The 13817-nt window shown below is 35.3% G+C and overlaps 1 protein-coding gene across 1 annotated transcript; it reads left to right on the top strand.

The window, feature by feature from the left end:
* Positions 1-10483: 10483 nt before the first annotated feature.
* LOC147864923 (carbonic anhydrase 2-like) lies at positions 10484-13153 on the top strand. The gene is made up of 9 exons (XM_087317583.1): positions 10484-10645; positions 10780-10839; positions 11188-11514; positions 11739-11787; positions 11897-12016; positions 12143-12196; positions 12362-12462; positions 12600-12705; positions 12828-13153. The coding sequence occupies exons 2-9, from the start codon at positions 10784-10786 to the stop codon at positions 12993-12995; spliced, it is 981 nt and encodes a 326-aa protein (XP_087173709.1). The 5' UTR covers positions 10484-10645; positions 10780-10783; the 3' UTR covers positions 12996-13153.
* Positions 13154-13817: the final 664 nt, after the last annotated feature.

Raw genomic sequence — 13817 nt, 5'->3', positions numbered from 1 at the left:
CACCGAATTCGGAAGAAGGATGGAGCTCTTTGGAGGCATGTGAAAAAGAAGAATGGAACTCCAATGAGAGTTTTCTGCAAGCTGGAAGACCAACAAAAACTGATGTTCGAATTTTATGATAGTGTTTTTGCAGGCCATCGGGGAATATGGGCTACATTCGCAAATATGAAGGAGAAATATTGGTGGTCGAGCATCTACAAGGATGTGGCAGCTTACATAGAAACATGTAAGGAATGTCATATGTTTTCGAATATTCGCCATTGAGATGAACTTCATCTGACTTATCTGTTCGCTATGCATTACAAGTGGATGGTGGACATCGTAATGATGCCAATGGGGCGATGGCAGATGAGGTATTTTGTGCTCGCGAGAGAGGATCTTACCAATCAAGTTGAAGGGCGAGCATTGAGAACTAAGGAGACATCATCAATATGCAGATTCCTTCTTGAAGATGTTATTTGCAGATATGGATGCATCGGCAAGATAGTGGCTGATAGAGGCGAGTTGGATGCCAATGAAGCTAGAGAATTCTTGACCAGGATGGGGATCAAGTTATCTCTTACCATGGCGTATAATCCGGAAGCGAATGGGAAAGTGGAACGGAAACATGGACTAATTGTGAAGGCTCTAGAGAAAGGTTGCCATGGAAAAATAGGAGAATAACCATGCCTATTGCCATTTGCACTATGGGCTGACAAGACTACTCATATCACGGTGACGGAATACATGCCGGCTGAGCTCATATTCGGACAGAAGCCGATAATACCAGTGGAACAAAGTATTGTTTCATGGCTAGTATTGCCATGGAAAGATTAGATAAGAAGAGAAGATCTACTAGCATTGAGGATTCGACAGTTGGAGCTTAATGTCTTGGTATAGAAATAATTATTTTAGATTAGCTTAATGGCTTGGTATAGAAAGATGGACATCTTCAAGAGCTTCTGAACGCATTTTACTACATATGAAACATATAACTATGTATCAAGTTATGTGAGTATGAAGTTGAGAAGATGAGGAAAACAAAATTGTGAGATATCCCACATAGATAGGACAACGTCAGATCCAACAATATATAAGCAAACCCTTAACTTATTACTTCATATGTGTTTGTTTGGAGCACACAATAGTTCGAGTGATTTGGTCAGAATTGTTTGGAACGATTTTGGAGGACGGTTCAAAACGTCTGGTATGGGACGGTCGGAACGGTTGGGACCCGTGGATCGGTCGGTCATGACGTGCGGATCGGGCGGGACGACTATATTGATCATGTACAGGTTGAATTGTATGAATGCATGCAACTAAAGTAAGGTCATGCATTAACGCTATTATTAGAAGAAAAAGCATGAAGTCTATATTAGAAAAAGCATGGATTGTTATGTGCGAACTCTCCCATCACTATATAAGGGTGGAAAGCACAATGTAATAGGGTTTTTTTTTTTCTTAAGATTTTGTGGAAGCCCTATTTCTCAAAAACCCTAATTTTTCTTATCTATTAATCTCTTTAAAACTAAACTTTTGTAATCCCAATCTTGGGATAGATTGTAATTTTTCTTTTTCTTTGCTAATAAAATTTATTAAACTTTCTCATTTCCGTTAATTCCTAAAGTATAACCGCACAAATTTGGTATACTCTAGTCGGAGGCCCCGGGATCCTGCCTCAAGTTCACATATCTTTGTCGTATTTTCGCAACACAGGAGACCAAGATGACAAGGGTGATGAAGATTGGCGTTGAACCAGAATGGTTGAACACTAAGCAGGTCTTCCACTTATATAACATACATGGGATCGTGTAGGATTGTCACTTGGCATACATGATGTGTGCCACTTGGCATACACGCTAGCATGCCATTTGGCAATCATCCATTGTGTACAATGCCACATAACTCTAAATAATAATAATATGAAATATTTGTTAATTAAAGTAAAGTGGTGTGATGGTTAGAGAGTAAGACTCTTGTTTAAAGGTTACAGGTTTGATTTTTGTGACATTAATGATGGCTTTGACTATGGGACCATGCACACACTCTATCATCCCATTGCCCTCAAGGTTATAAGTAATTATAAGGGAGAGTTTTACTCCTACTTGCTTGAAGAGCTCTGTGGCTTCATTAGCATTCAACTATCCTGTATTTACCATTATCTTCCCCACACACCTGTATCGGCATACGACGTTTTCTACTAGGAACTTTCACATCGTCATCATGGTTTTGTTCTTTAGATATCTTCCATATATCTACTTAATAAGTTTCTCTATCACAAGCATTAGGTACATCATTTGGCCTACACCCATCCACATGGATATTAGGCCCACCATCCATTCAAAGTGTATGGCTAGTGGGTAGGTTGGGTGCAATAGTCTCACCTTTATGCCGCACATTCGAGTGCATTTGGCAACTTTCACATGTCCTTATGAAATGGGGAACATCTATCCTGGCCACTGATACTTCTCCTTCAACTTCATGAAAGTTGCCCAATTACCTATATGGTCTACCCATATATTTTCATGGAACTCATACACTAAAGTTATTTGTTCCTCATTTATACAAACCACCCTTAGTGGTGCCCCCATCCTCTTCCTTTGGTGCATTTCAAGATGCCCTCCTTGCAATAACTACTTGTAAGGCTTGTTTCGGATTTTTTGTGCCTCCTCCTTGGATCATGAAGCGTTTGCCATCATTGAGCTTACAAATCTGCCTATATGCAACCACTCCCCTTGATATTCACTTTCGTTGAAGATGTTGACCACTTGCACATTTTGTTCTTTAGCAAATGTTCAAGCCATCTTAATAAAATTGAAATCGAGAATGACATCTTCAAACACTAGGTCATTTGAAACAAGTAATACGTCGCATTTTAAGAATTGTCCGTAAAAAACAAGTACAAAAGTGGTCGTTTCACAAAAAGGGGTGCCGCATGTGTAAAGGTTTTTCAAAATTGACCCAAAATATATTGATTTTTAGCATGTCCAAAAGTTTAGGGCTTTCCAAAAATGCTTAAATAATAGACACGCAAAACTTACAAAAGAATGTACAAAATTTACAAATGGACTGCCACTTATATTTATACATATTCGTGAATCGACATTTTGATATAAAATACAATATTTATAGTTCATGTATTAGAACAATCACTTCCCAAAGCTATGCCATCATTTTTAGACACATTCGATGAGCTAGAAGAGCTTTGTGAAGCCTCATCCTCATCACCACTAGCAACCAACACATTGTCTTCATCCAATTGCAATCCAATGTCGTCGTGATTATGAGACATGCTCCTTGTTAGTCTTTGTGTCATGTTGGGAGCCACATTTGGGATCTTCTATTTTATTATCTTGATTGTGGTCTATCTTAGATGGCCTATTTTGGTCAAGGAGAAGTCATACAATAGTATGTCTACAGTATCAAGTGTGAGAGTAAACATGCTCAGTAGATTCTTTCTTCTCCACTTTCTACTTTTGCCTTCAACATCCTTAACCATCTCCAAAGAGTACTTCCCAGTAAATGCATCTGGGGAACATATATGATACCAATGAAACACAATGGTTTGAACTTGATGGCCTTCTTCATCCTTAATAATTTCAAGAATTTTAGCAATCCAAAAGGGATGGCCCAACTCATCAACACCAGCTAATGTTGTAACCAACATACCAACTTGTAGCTCATGCAATTTGCCTTGCCATCTCTCCTCTACAATACACGATATTCTTGGTCCCACGTAAATATCTCTTTGTCATGGGCAAACTAGATTATTAAGTTCAATATTTTTTAATGACCAATGACGAGTCATGGACACCGAGGATCCTGCACCAATATTCCAATATCATCTGCACTAGACCATCAAGGTTAGCATAGTCCCAATATCTTTACTTTCCATTGTTAGGTGGAACAAATGATATAACTAGAGTATAGATCTCTAACCGAGTAGATTAAACTCCCTACAAATGCCTCGACAAATTCATCTATGTTTGGTCCAACCCCCGCATTGCGCATTCTCACTTTGTTGACAAGTTGTAGGTCTTGAATAATGCCCAAACTCCCATTCTTCTTGCCCGCACAGTGACCACAAGTTTAGAGTATGGCGCAATAGATGACTCAAGTATCCCTATATCAACATTTTCCTTTTGTAGCTCAATCATCTTCAATGTGTGAGATTGTAGTATTCCATGGTACATGCAGTATCGTGAATATCAACATTCATTGAACAACCTTAGGGTTAATGCCCTATTTCATGTGACGAGGAGGTGAATGCTCTTGGGATTGGTTTGATATTCCATGGTACATGCAAGATCGTGAATATCAACATTTGTTGAACAACCTTAGGGTTAATGCCCTATTTCATGTGGCGAGGAGGTGAAAGCTCTTCCATGGCTCTCTAATATCCTCTTGAACCTTGAATCCTTTTCGGGCAATAGGAAGGAGTAATCCAACTCCACTCTCACACTCCTCTTGAACCCTAGACTTCAAGCAAAAGAAGAAGAATAAAAGGAAGTTACCCTAAACAGTAAGAAAATAAAGAAAATAAAGGATTTCCCATCGTATACACTAGGACACTTAGTGGATTACGATGTCTCACTCAATGATGAGGTTTTCTCGCATCATATTTAAGCAAATGGTAGTTGTATTCTTGGAAATATCTTATGAAATGAACATAGGGAAATGAGGACAAGGAATAGAGGCTCGTTGTGATGCTAAAGCAGGGTATTCAAACAACTTCTAGTAGAAATGGAAGCTACAGACATCTAAATCTAGAAAACTTGCATATTGTTGCACCACCTAAATCACCACACATCTTTGAGGGAGATGAATCCAAAATCAGACCTGATGACAAACAAGTGTAAAGATTGCTTCATCATTTAGTGTCTTATCCATATCCAATCGATGGTACATAATGCTTATGAGAATACATAGACTTGCTTCAATGCAAAGCACAACAGCATAAAACTTGTGAACAGAGCCTAAGGTTCAACTTGAGGAGTGATCTTCCCCTAAGGTCGTGGCTCGCTGTCGTGCCTTTCGGCTTCGGATCGTGCATGTGATGCTTTTCTAATCCTTGCTTTTATTTGCTAAATATAGTGCTCATGCACGCTAGATGTGCATGAGTCACTTTTTAGTTGCTTGCGTTTTTCTATAAAATATTCACGCACTCTAAAAATGCACGATTTACCTTTTAATAAAGGTAGGTGCAAATAAAGGACTTATACTTATTAAATCTATTTGTAGAACACTAAAGATAAGGTAGCATAATGGTAAAGTTGAGGTTTGGCTACGTGGAGGTACAGGGTTCGAATCCTGCCCTATGCACGTGATAAATATCTTGATATATTATTTTATTTATTTATATGTAATTAAATCGGTTATATTATTTTTACTTTTTCACGTAGTGTACGAAATACACTACGACATCGCGAAGTAAATAATATTGAACAATTTCGTAAAAAAAAAGTTGGTCTTAACATTCCACAAAAAATACTATTGAACAATTTCGTACGTGAGATCATGAAACACTAGAGGAACAAGCTGTTAGAAGCAATGATTGTATAATGAACAAGCAAGATGTGAAAAATAAGGAAATGAAAAGAAATTGTAATTGGGAACTAATGTTTGTGCTTCTTAGGAGAAACATTGGAAGTGGGCCGATGATTGGCCACATGCCAAGCTTAGAAGAAAATACATGCAAATTTACATGTGATAGGGTCTCATCACTATCACATTATTAGAAGAGGACCTAACTCAAAAGATGATATAAAGGAGACTTAATTAAAGCATTATAAGAACAACCAAGGAGAGACTGAAGACATGTTGAATGGTGCATGAATCTTTGTAGTCAAAGAAAGACAAAGGAGAGGTCGACGACATATTACATCGTATTTAGGTTAAGCTTGGCATAGGTCACTAAAACCCTAGTTGTAACCATGTTAATGCTTGGTATAATGAGCATGTTCTTGTACGTTTTGTGCCCAAAGAGTTAAAGAGGGAGGAGGGAATGACGTCATCTATGTGGCCATCTCTAAGGAAAGTTGTTTGTCTTTGTTCATGGGTAAGAGAGATAGGAGAGCCGAGATAGATTTTATTATCCACATTATCACCAATTAGATCCAAAGTGAAGTATTTTTTAGGTGATATGTTGGAATTGATTAGACATTCTCATGTTCAAAATTTTACTTTAAAAGAATGTTGCTATTGAGAGTGCATATTTAAATTGAGAGAGCATGTTTTTATGTCCCATGATGACATCTCGATTTTACATGCGTGTTGCCAAGAGGTGTCTATCTCTACCCATCACCCATTTTCTATGATAAACATGTTTGGATATAGTTAATAAGACAATAGTATATTGATTCATTTCCATGCGAGTTTTGTTAAACATATTGTACCTTATTTGCATGCTTCTTCATTGATTGAACAAGCATCAGTTCTCTGAATATTCAAATTTGATGCATTGACCCGACAATCTCTCACAAACTCAACTCATTGAAAAAGCAATACTTATAATTAAAGACAATGTAAATGTAATTGTTCAAAATGTGAACTCACAACCATCGTGCAACATAAACCACTACCCGATCATGTTTATATATTTCAATTTCATTGATTTGAACACGATACATTTGTGAGTCTACGATCAATCATTTGGGAGATGAGAAAAGGCAATGCTTTCAGATTGTGCTTTACAATAATTTGTGAAGACTTTTTAAAATCAACAATAATATTGGACGTTCTCAGCAAGGCATAATCTTAAGCAAAAATAAGGGAGAGTTATTATAATGTATTCAACATCTTACAATTGGCATTATACAATGATTTTAAATTTTAGGTATCAACATGATATGTTTCCATTTCAGGAACACAATTATTACTACTTCGGAGTTACACAATGGTTATAGATACACAAAAGAATAAAATAATTATTAGTTCAAAATGAATAATTTTGTCCTTGGGCCAATATGCAATTTAACGGATGTAAGAGGGCTCTCCAAACATAATCATGTGGTTGGCAATTAACTTAATCATCAAAGCAAGTTGTGGATGTGAACTTGTTTTTTTACTCAGTGGTGTTGATGTGATCTATCAAGCGTTTGGTGACCACTGGTTTAGGACATCTTGTAGTTACTTTGTATTTGAGCTTCATAATTTAGAAATATATTAAGTTCTAATGTAAACCTCTCATAGTTACTTCGTATTTGAGCTTCACAATTGAGAAATATAGTAAGTTCTATAATAATGTCTAATGTAAACCTCTTGTAGTAATTACTTCATATTTGAGCTTCATAATGGAGAAATATATTAACTTCTATGATAAATTATAATGTTGCTTTAAATCATTATTGACTTTAACCATGATTTAATAAAAAAGGGCATATTTTCGCATAAGCCAAAGTATCATAGTTGTAGCACGTGGTGTGTCTTTAGATCATGCCTTGCATCACACATCATGGACACAAAATCATTTTAGCATATGGTTGTCTATATAAGTCATGCACATATAGTCAAATATTGTCCCACATAACATAATTTTAGCACAAGGGCGTCTATAGATCATCCACGTTTGACTCATTGTTTTTTGTGTATGACATAATTTCATAAGTTTAGTGTATAAGTAACTTTAGATCTTGTACATATAGATAGACAATTATTGTCCTACTTGAGCATATGCCATGGTTGGTTCCAAACACATACAGTTGTATTTTTTTCTTTGACTATCAAAATCATCTTCTATTTTCCTCTTTTCTATCATCTATGACAATTGTTTTTTAACAATCCTAGGTTGATTGGTCTTATCAAGAGTAGTATGGTTTTCAACTCCCCACAACCAAGGTGCTGGAAATCAGAGTGCTCCTAATATCTTTATTAAGAGTGTTGTTGTTTTATTAGGAGCACTCTGATTTCCAGCACCTTGGTTGTGGGGAGTGAATTTGTAAAGCCATTGTTTAAGGCTGAGATGTATAAATAGAAAGTACCAACCTTATGGAGACTTGATTCCTAAGTCCATTTAAAATCTCTGTTGACATGTTGTAATGGATGAAATGTCTTTTTGCTAACTTGTGTGACCTTTTCTACATTTACGGAAGAATTTTAAAAAATATGGCAATATTTATGATTATATTTTGATTTAGTTTATTTTCAACCTACATCATTTTCAAGGCTTTATGAAAGAAAATAAAGCACGTAAACAAACTAGGGAAGTTGGGTTGGTCCATTGCAAATTTGAAATAAGAACCAGTGTCGGTGTATCAATGATCTAATGTAAGAGTCTTCACGATTTGTGTGTATGATGTTTGTGTAGAGTAGTACACATAATTAACACTTATGTGTTAGTACTTCTTGTTTTACAGGCGAGTCTGTTAATGGTAGCCATACAATTAAGAATATGAGTGAATATAGTGTGGTCCAAGCTATTAATAATAAAAAGGAACCACAATGGTAGTCATGTGTAGATGCTCAAAAGTGGATTGCTTACTATCCACATTCCTTACCAACACCCAACAATGATCTCTTGTCTCATCCTTCGACCTCAAGCATCAACTTAATATTTATATGCACACCTACTTTTGGTACTAAAGGCAATTGTACAAAAGTTAAAGGTGTTTGAATCTAAGTTTCAACAATTGTTCCACAATTGAATAATGGCTTTCATGTGTTCAACGAGCCTTTTTCGTTTTTACTAATAGAAAGTTTGGATTGGGTCTTTCTTCCTATTGCTTGGAAGTTGAGATTTGAATGGAATTAAAAACGATATGGCCAATAAAATGACGACATTGTACCCTAAAGCATATTGTGAAAGTGATATACGTATATGTAACTAAGATATAGTGGTAAAGGCTTTTGTATTGAAGTACAACACAATGGTCGACATTGGACAAGTCTAGTACTTTATTCATTATGATAAATATTCATACGTTTTAGTTGAGATAATCTAAACATCAATTTCCTCATAAAACAACTTTTCATCGTAAGCTATCTAATATGTTTTTTTTCTAAAACAACTTTGCAAACTCGTGTTTGGCAATTCAATGGTTGAAAATGATAGGCATTTCTAACAAAATTTATTGTTAAATAGAAGCATCTAACTATGTCAAATGGACTATTTCAAATAAATGGCCAAACATTTGATGTGACACAATTATTGACAATATACATGCTTGTTGGTATTGCAAATCCTTTTTGAAAGGTTAAATCGACAAAGATACGAAATGTTGTTGTATATATAACAATATATTTCCGAATCTTAATTCCTCATCACCAAGATAAAGGAGGATGGACTTGTTGAAAAGAAAAATGATAGAAAAAGTACAAAAAAGCAATATTAAAGGCATCTTTTAGAATCCCCCAAAAATGTAGAGAATTCATAAAATTGGGATGTGCAAGGGAGTCTTTAAGAGCTTTATCGTGTTTCTTCATATGGAAAGTTAGGATGATGTAGTCCGATACATGTATGGCACATGCGTAATGAAGAAGGTATATATTTTATGAAGAAAGTAAAACGGTTTCTTCACATAGTAACACAAAAACCATATGTGACATGCACACACAACCATCTACTCTTAGTAGTATAACCCTATAAACCCATCTAGATTTACAAAATTAGAGGTTGATGTGTTACCTAGTGAACATGGGAATTGGCATATAAAATGTAGTGCATTCACATTAGACATAAAACAAATGTAGGATTTACACATATGGGTAAAATTAAAGTAGTCACTTATGAGTAAGGCTTGAGAAATGTACATATGGGTATGCATACATAGATACCATTCATATCACATCTTCATGTAAGAGAGAATAAGCTTCACAAGGATAATTAAGTTATAAGTAGTGCATACCAAAATCGTTTTTTCAATACGTAGTGGTTTGCTAATAACTCCCTAGGCTTAAAAAACTTTGATTCCTCTTAATAATGCAAACTACATGTCACGTAGACCCATGCATTTCCAATTGAAAGGAGGCTACGATATGTGACACTTACATACACCTTATATGAGCCATTGCTAAAATTTGGTAGGGTAAAATAAAAATCAAGTACACACAAACCAAGAAGGAAGTATTGCAATGATCTAGTGGTCCAAAATCACATGGATTGACAAACTCTTTAAGTGGCAATGCATAAGGCTCTATCATTGCCCTAGGAAAAGGACAAACAAAACTTATAGGGACAAAGAAGTGTAGGGTAAGCTCGTTAGGTCTGAAATGAAGTGCGTGACTTATATGGCTTCCATAAAGGGGAAGAGATCCCGAACAACTCACTCACGCAAACGGTGTACAAGTTGTAAACATCTACAAGGTGTGCATTTACGGTTATTTTAGCTCGTGATTCTACTGATGGGCCTTTATATGTCAACACCCCTACACATTGAAACTTTTAGTCATGGATGGATGTGCTTGTCATCATGGAGAAGATATTTCTTTTAAGTCTAGACTTCGTGGATAAGTATCTATAAATTAAATAAAAATGATAAGTGGAGGCATGTAGAAATTGAATGGGTCTACTGACGTTCACTTATAAAAAGCACTAGCGAGGGAGCCATCAAATATCAAACATCTCATAGTTATCTTGAATATTAATATTATCATCCTTAGTTAATCCTATCTATCTATCTATCTATCTATTAATCAATCTATCTTATAAACCTAAGTACTATCATCTAAGGTAAACATATTCGTGTAGATCACTATTATATTGATTTCAATCTGTCTATATTGAACTTCATTGTTGTCTTTCTACTTTCTAATTACAATCCTAACTCTGATCTGAAAATTTGTGTTTCCTTTACTGTATTTTAGACTCATGGCTAAGATTGCTTGCATTGAAGAAGGCTTCCTGGAGGTGCAATCCATTGTTTTGTGAGCATCTCGACACTAATTGACACATTATTCATACATAGCTCATAAAGCGATTAAATTTTTACAGATATTATAATACCTCTTTAGTATGAAATTCTTGTTAATTGAGTTGACATTTGTAATTTAATCATGATGACTATTGCATTATTAATGACTAGACGTTTGTACCTAGCCATTGCATTGCACCAACTAAAGAATATTTTGAAATGAGTTATAAGTTGATGTATTCATAATGAATATTGTGTTGGTCATGGCACATCTATAAGTTCATAGAAACTAATATGGTGGTGGTGATTTATGTTTCATGCTTAAATTTGATGGTCACAATGATTTAATACTTTGATGTAGAAAATGCCCAAAGTTTGAAGATGTAGCATGCAAGAAGGTGAAGGAGGTGGTGAAAGACCTAGAATGGCGCGTGAAATTGTACTCCGAATGGGAGGAGCTTAAGGCGAAGAAGAATGCGCTAATCATCGCATTGGAGACGGCCAAAGAATTAGAGAAGATCAAGATCCATTTGGAGCTTGAGCAGATCAAGCACAAAATTTACTCATGCGAAACGCATCTTCGGACCGAATTGGAGGAATTCAAGGAGAAGGTTGAATGTGTGGCTGAGGAGATCAATCCCATCGATAAAATCAAAGGCGGGTTCCTTAAGTTCAAGAAACATTTCGAGTGAGCAAAATTACTTGAATTCCTTTTCTTCACGACCACAACGTCAAACTAAGCTCTTATAATGAACTATATGATCCACAATGAACATTAATTAAACAAAATGTTAGAATTTGATTGAAACTTTTTAATATCACATAATTCATCCCACTTGTACCATGCTTTCATAGCTTGATGCGAGTCCTTTTATGATACAACTAATTATTTCTTTCATTATTGCTTGATAGGCACGAGAAAGAACACTATGCAAAGATCGCCGAATGCCATAAACCCAAGGTACAAATCCGAATGAACTCTATTGAATGTTCTTTTAATATGGATCCTTGTTTTGTAGAATGTGTACAACATAAAACTCATGGAATGTGATCTCAATGTCGTCATGCAGTATCTCATCTTCAGTTCTTGTGATTCGAGGGTGGACCCTTGCAAAATCCTCAATCTTGAGGTTGGTGAGGCCATTGTCATACGTAATGTGGGAGGCTTTATTGCGGCATATGGAGAAGAGGTATTCTTACAAATGTTGATCAATATTATTGCCATAGATTTCATCAACAAAACTTGTTGATTACAAAGTAGACACCTAGTAGGAACTAGATTTTTAATGCTCATTGTTAATTTGATCTATTCTTAGGGTCCTTGCCCCTCTATCGGTGCTGCAATTGAGTATGCAATCAAGCAACTTAAGGTATAATTACCATTTAATGCTTATTATTATATCTCCATGTATTTCTTAAAGATGAGTTTTATGAGACATGTATGTATAACATTGTGTGTAATCACCAAAACACGGTCATTAACCTTTATTAGCATATATGATTTGACATTAATCTTGTTGTTCATATTGTAAAAGGTGGAGCACATCCTAGCCCTCGGACACTCAAAGTGTGAGAGCGTTCATGCTTTAGTCAAGTCCCTCCATGAAGAAATCCACGAAGAGAAAGTTGTAATTAGGTGCATACACTCATGAACAATCTTTCTTCATTTTTTGTCAAATTCTTATACACAACTACCAAACTATAAAAAATTACATTTTACAGTGCAATTGTATTACTATATTAACGAGTGGATTTGTTGGCTAAAAACAACAGTGAAACTTTCAAGAGTTGGTTTAAAATCGTTGAGAATGCATGCAAAAAGGTGAAGGAGACCAACCCACATGCAACTTTTGAAGAGCAATGCACAATTTCTGAGAAGGTGAGTGTGTAATGAGTTACATTTCTATAGAATAGCATATATACTTTAAAGTTTTGTGCGATTTGCCTATATATTCCATTATTTACACATCGTAAGAATGTTCACACTTGTGTTTTCAATAGGAGTGCATCAATTATTCGCTACAAAATTGTCTCACTTATCCAATTGTTAAGGAGGCTATAACCGAGAAGAAAGTTTCAATCCACGCTGGTTATTACGACATCACAAAGTGCACCTTTGACACTTGGAGCCTTGACATCAAGTTGACCAAGGAACACACCCATGCTTGAATGTCAATGATGCATTGACAAGTTTGTGTTTTTATATCAAACAAATAATAAACTTGCTCTTTGCATGGATGCAAAGGAAGTTGTATTTACTATCTAATAAAGATTTAATGATAATGTATATCGTACTTATTTTAAATATAAATTGCCATTTTTTGTAACTTTAGTGTCAAAGGTACACCACAATAGCTAGAAGTTTAAATTACAATACTCTAAATCTTAAAATAAAGATGATAAGCCCTCATAAAAGATGATGGTGGACAAAGAAAAATAAAGACAAGATACATAGCATGTGTGCATTTATGATCATTTTGGTTATATCAAATATATGTGATTACACTAGTATTATAATTTATAAACAATGCATTTCAATTGTAGGATAACTTGTTCTTTCTTTAAGTGAATATGTGTAAGAACCGAAAGACAAGTACAAGGTACTAATAATGCATTGTTAATCTCGAACTTGTTGTGGACTTCTCCTTGGTTTAGTCATGCTTCACTTATCAAGGCAAACTCACATAATGTCCTTCCACAACTTATTTAGTCATTAATAGTGTTCAACATTAATAAAAAAACCTTTATTTACATACATTTGAGGACATCCTTGATGAGCTTTGCAATTCCCTAATCTAGCTGTCAATGTGACCTCTTGTACACAAAGTCATGCTTCTTGACATAAAAAGTTGAAAAGATATATTGATATCCAATAATTCGTCTTACAACGCTTTCACCGAATTTGACTATTTCAATTACCATGACTTGACACTTCCTAGTTTATGGAAGGGCGGAAGGGCATTATCTTATAGATGAAGCACTTCAATATGC

Source organism: Azolla caroliniana, unplaced genomic scaffold, assembly GCF_043228905.1.
Source record: "Azolla caroliniana isolate FFs.n. ecotype wild unplaced genomic scaffold, voAzoCaro1.0.p SCAF_4, whole genome shotgun sequence".
NCBI lineage: Eukaryota > Viridiplantae > Streptophyta > Polypodiopsida > Salviniales > Salviniaceae > Azolla > Azolla caroliniana.
This window is presented reverse-complemented; position numbering and strand designations above follow the sequence as displayed.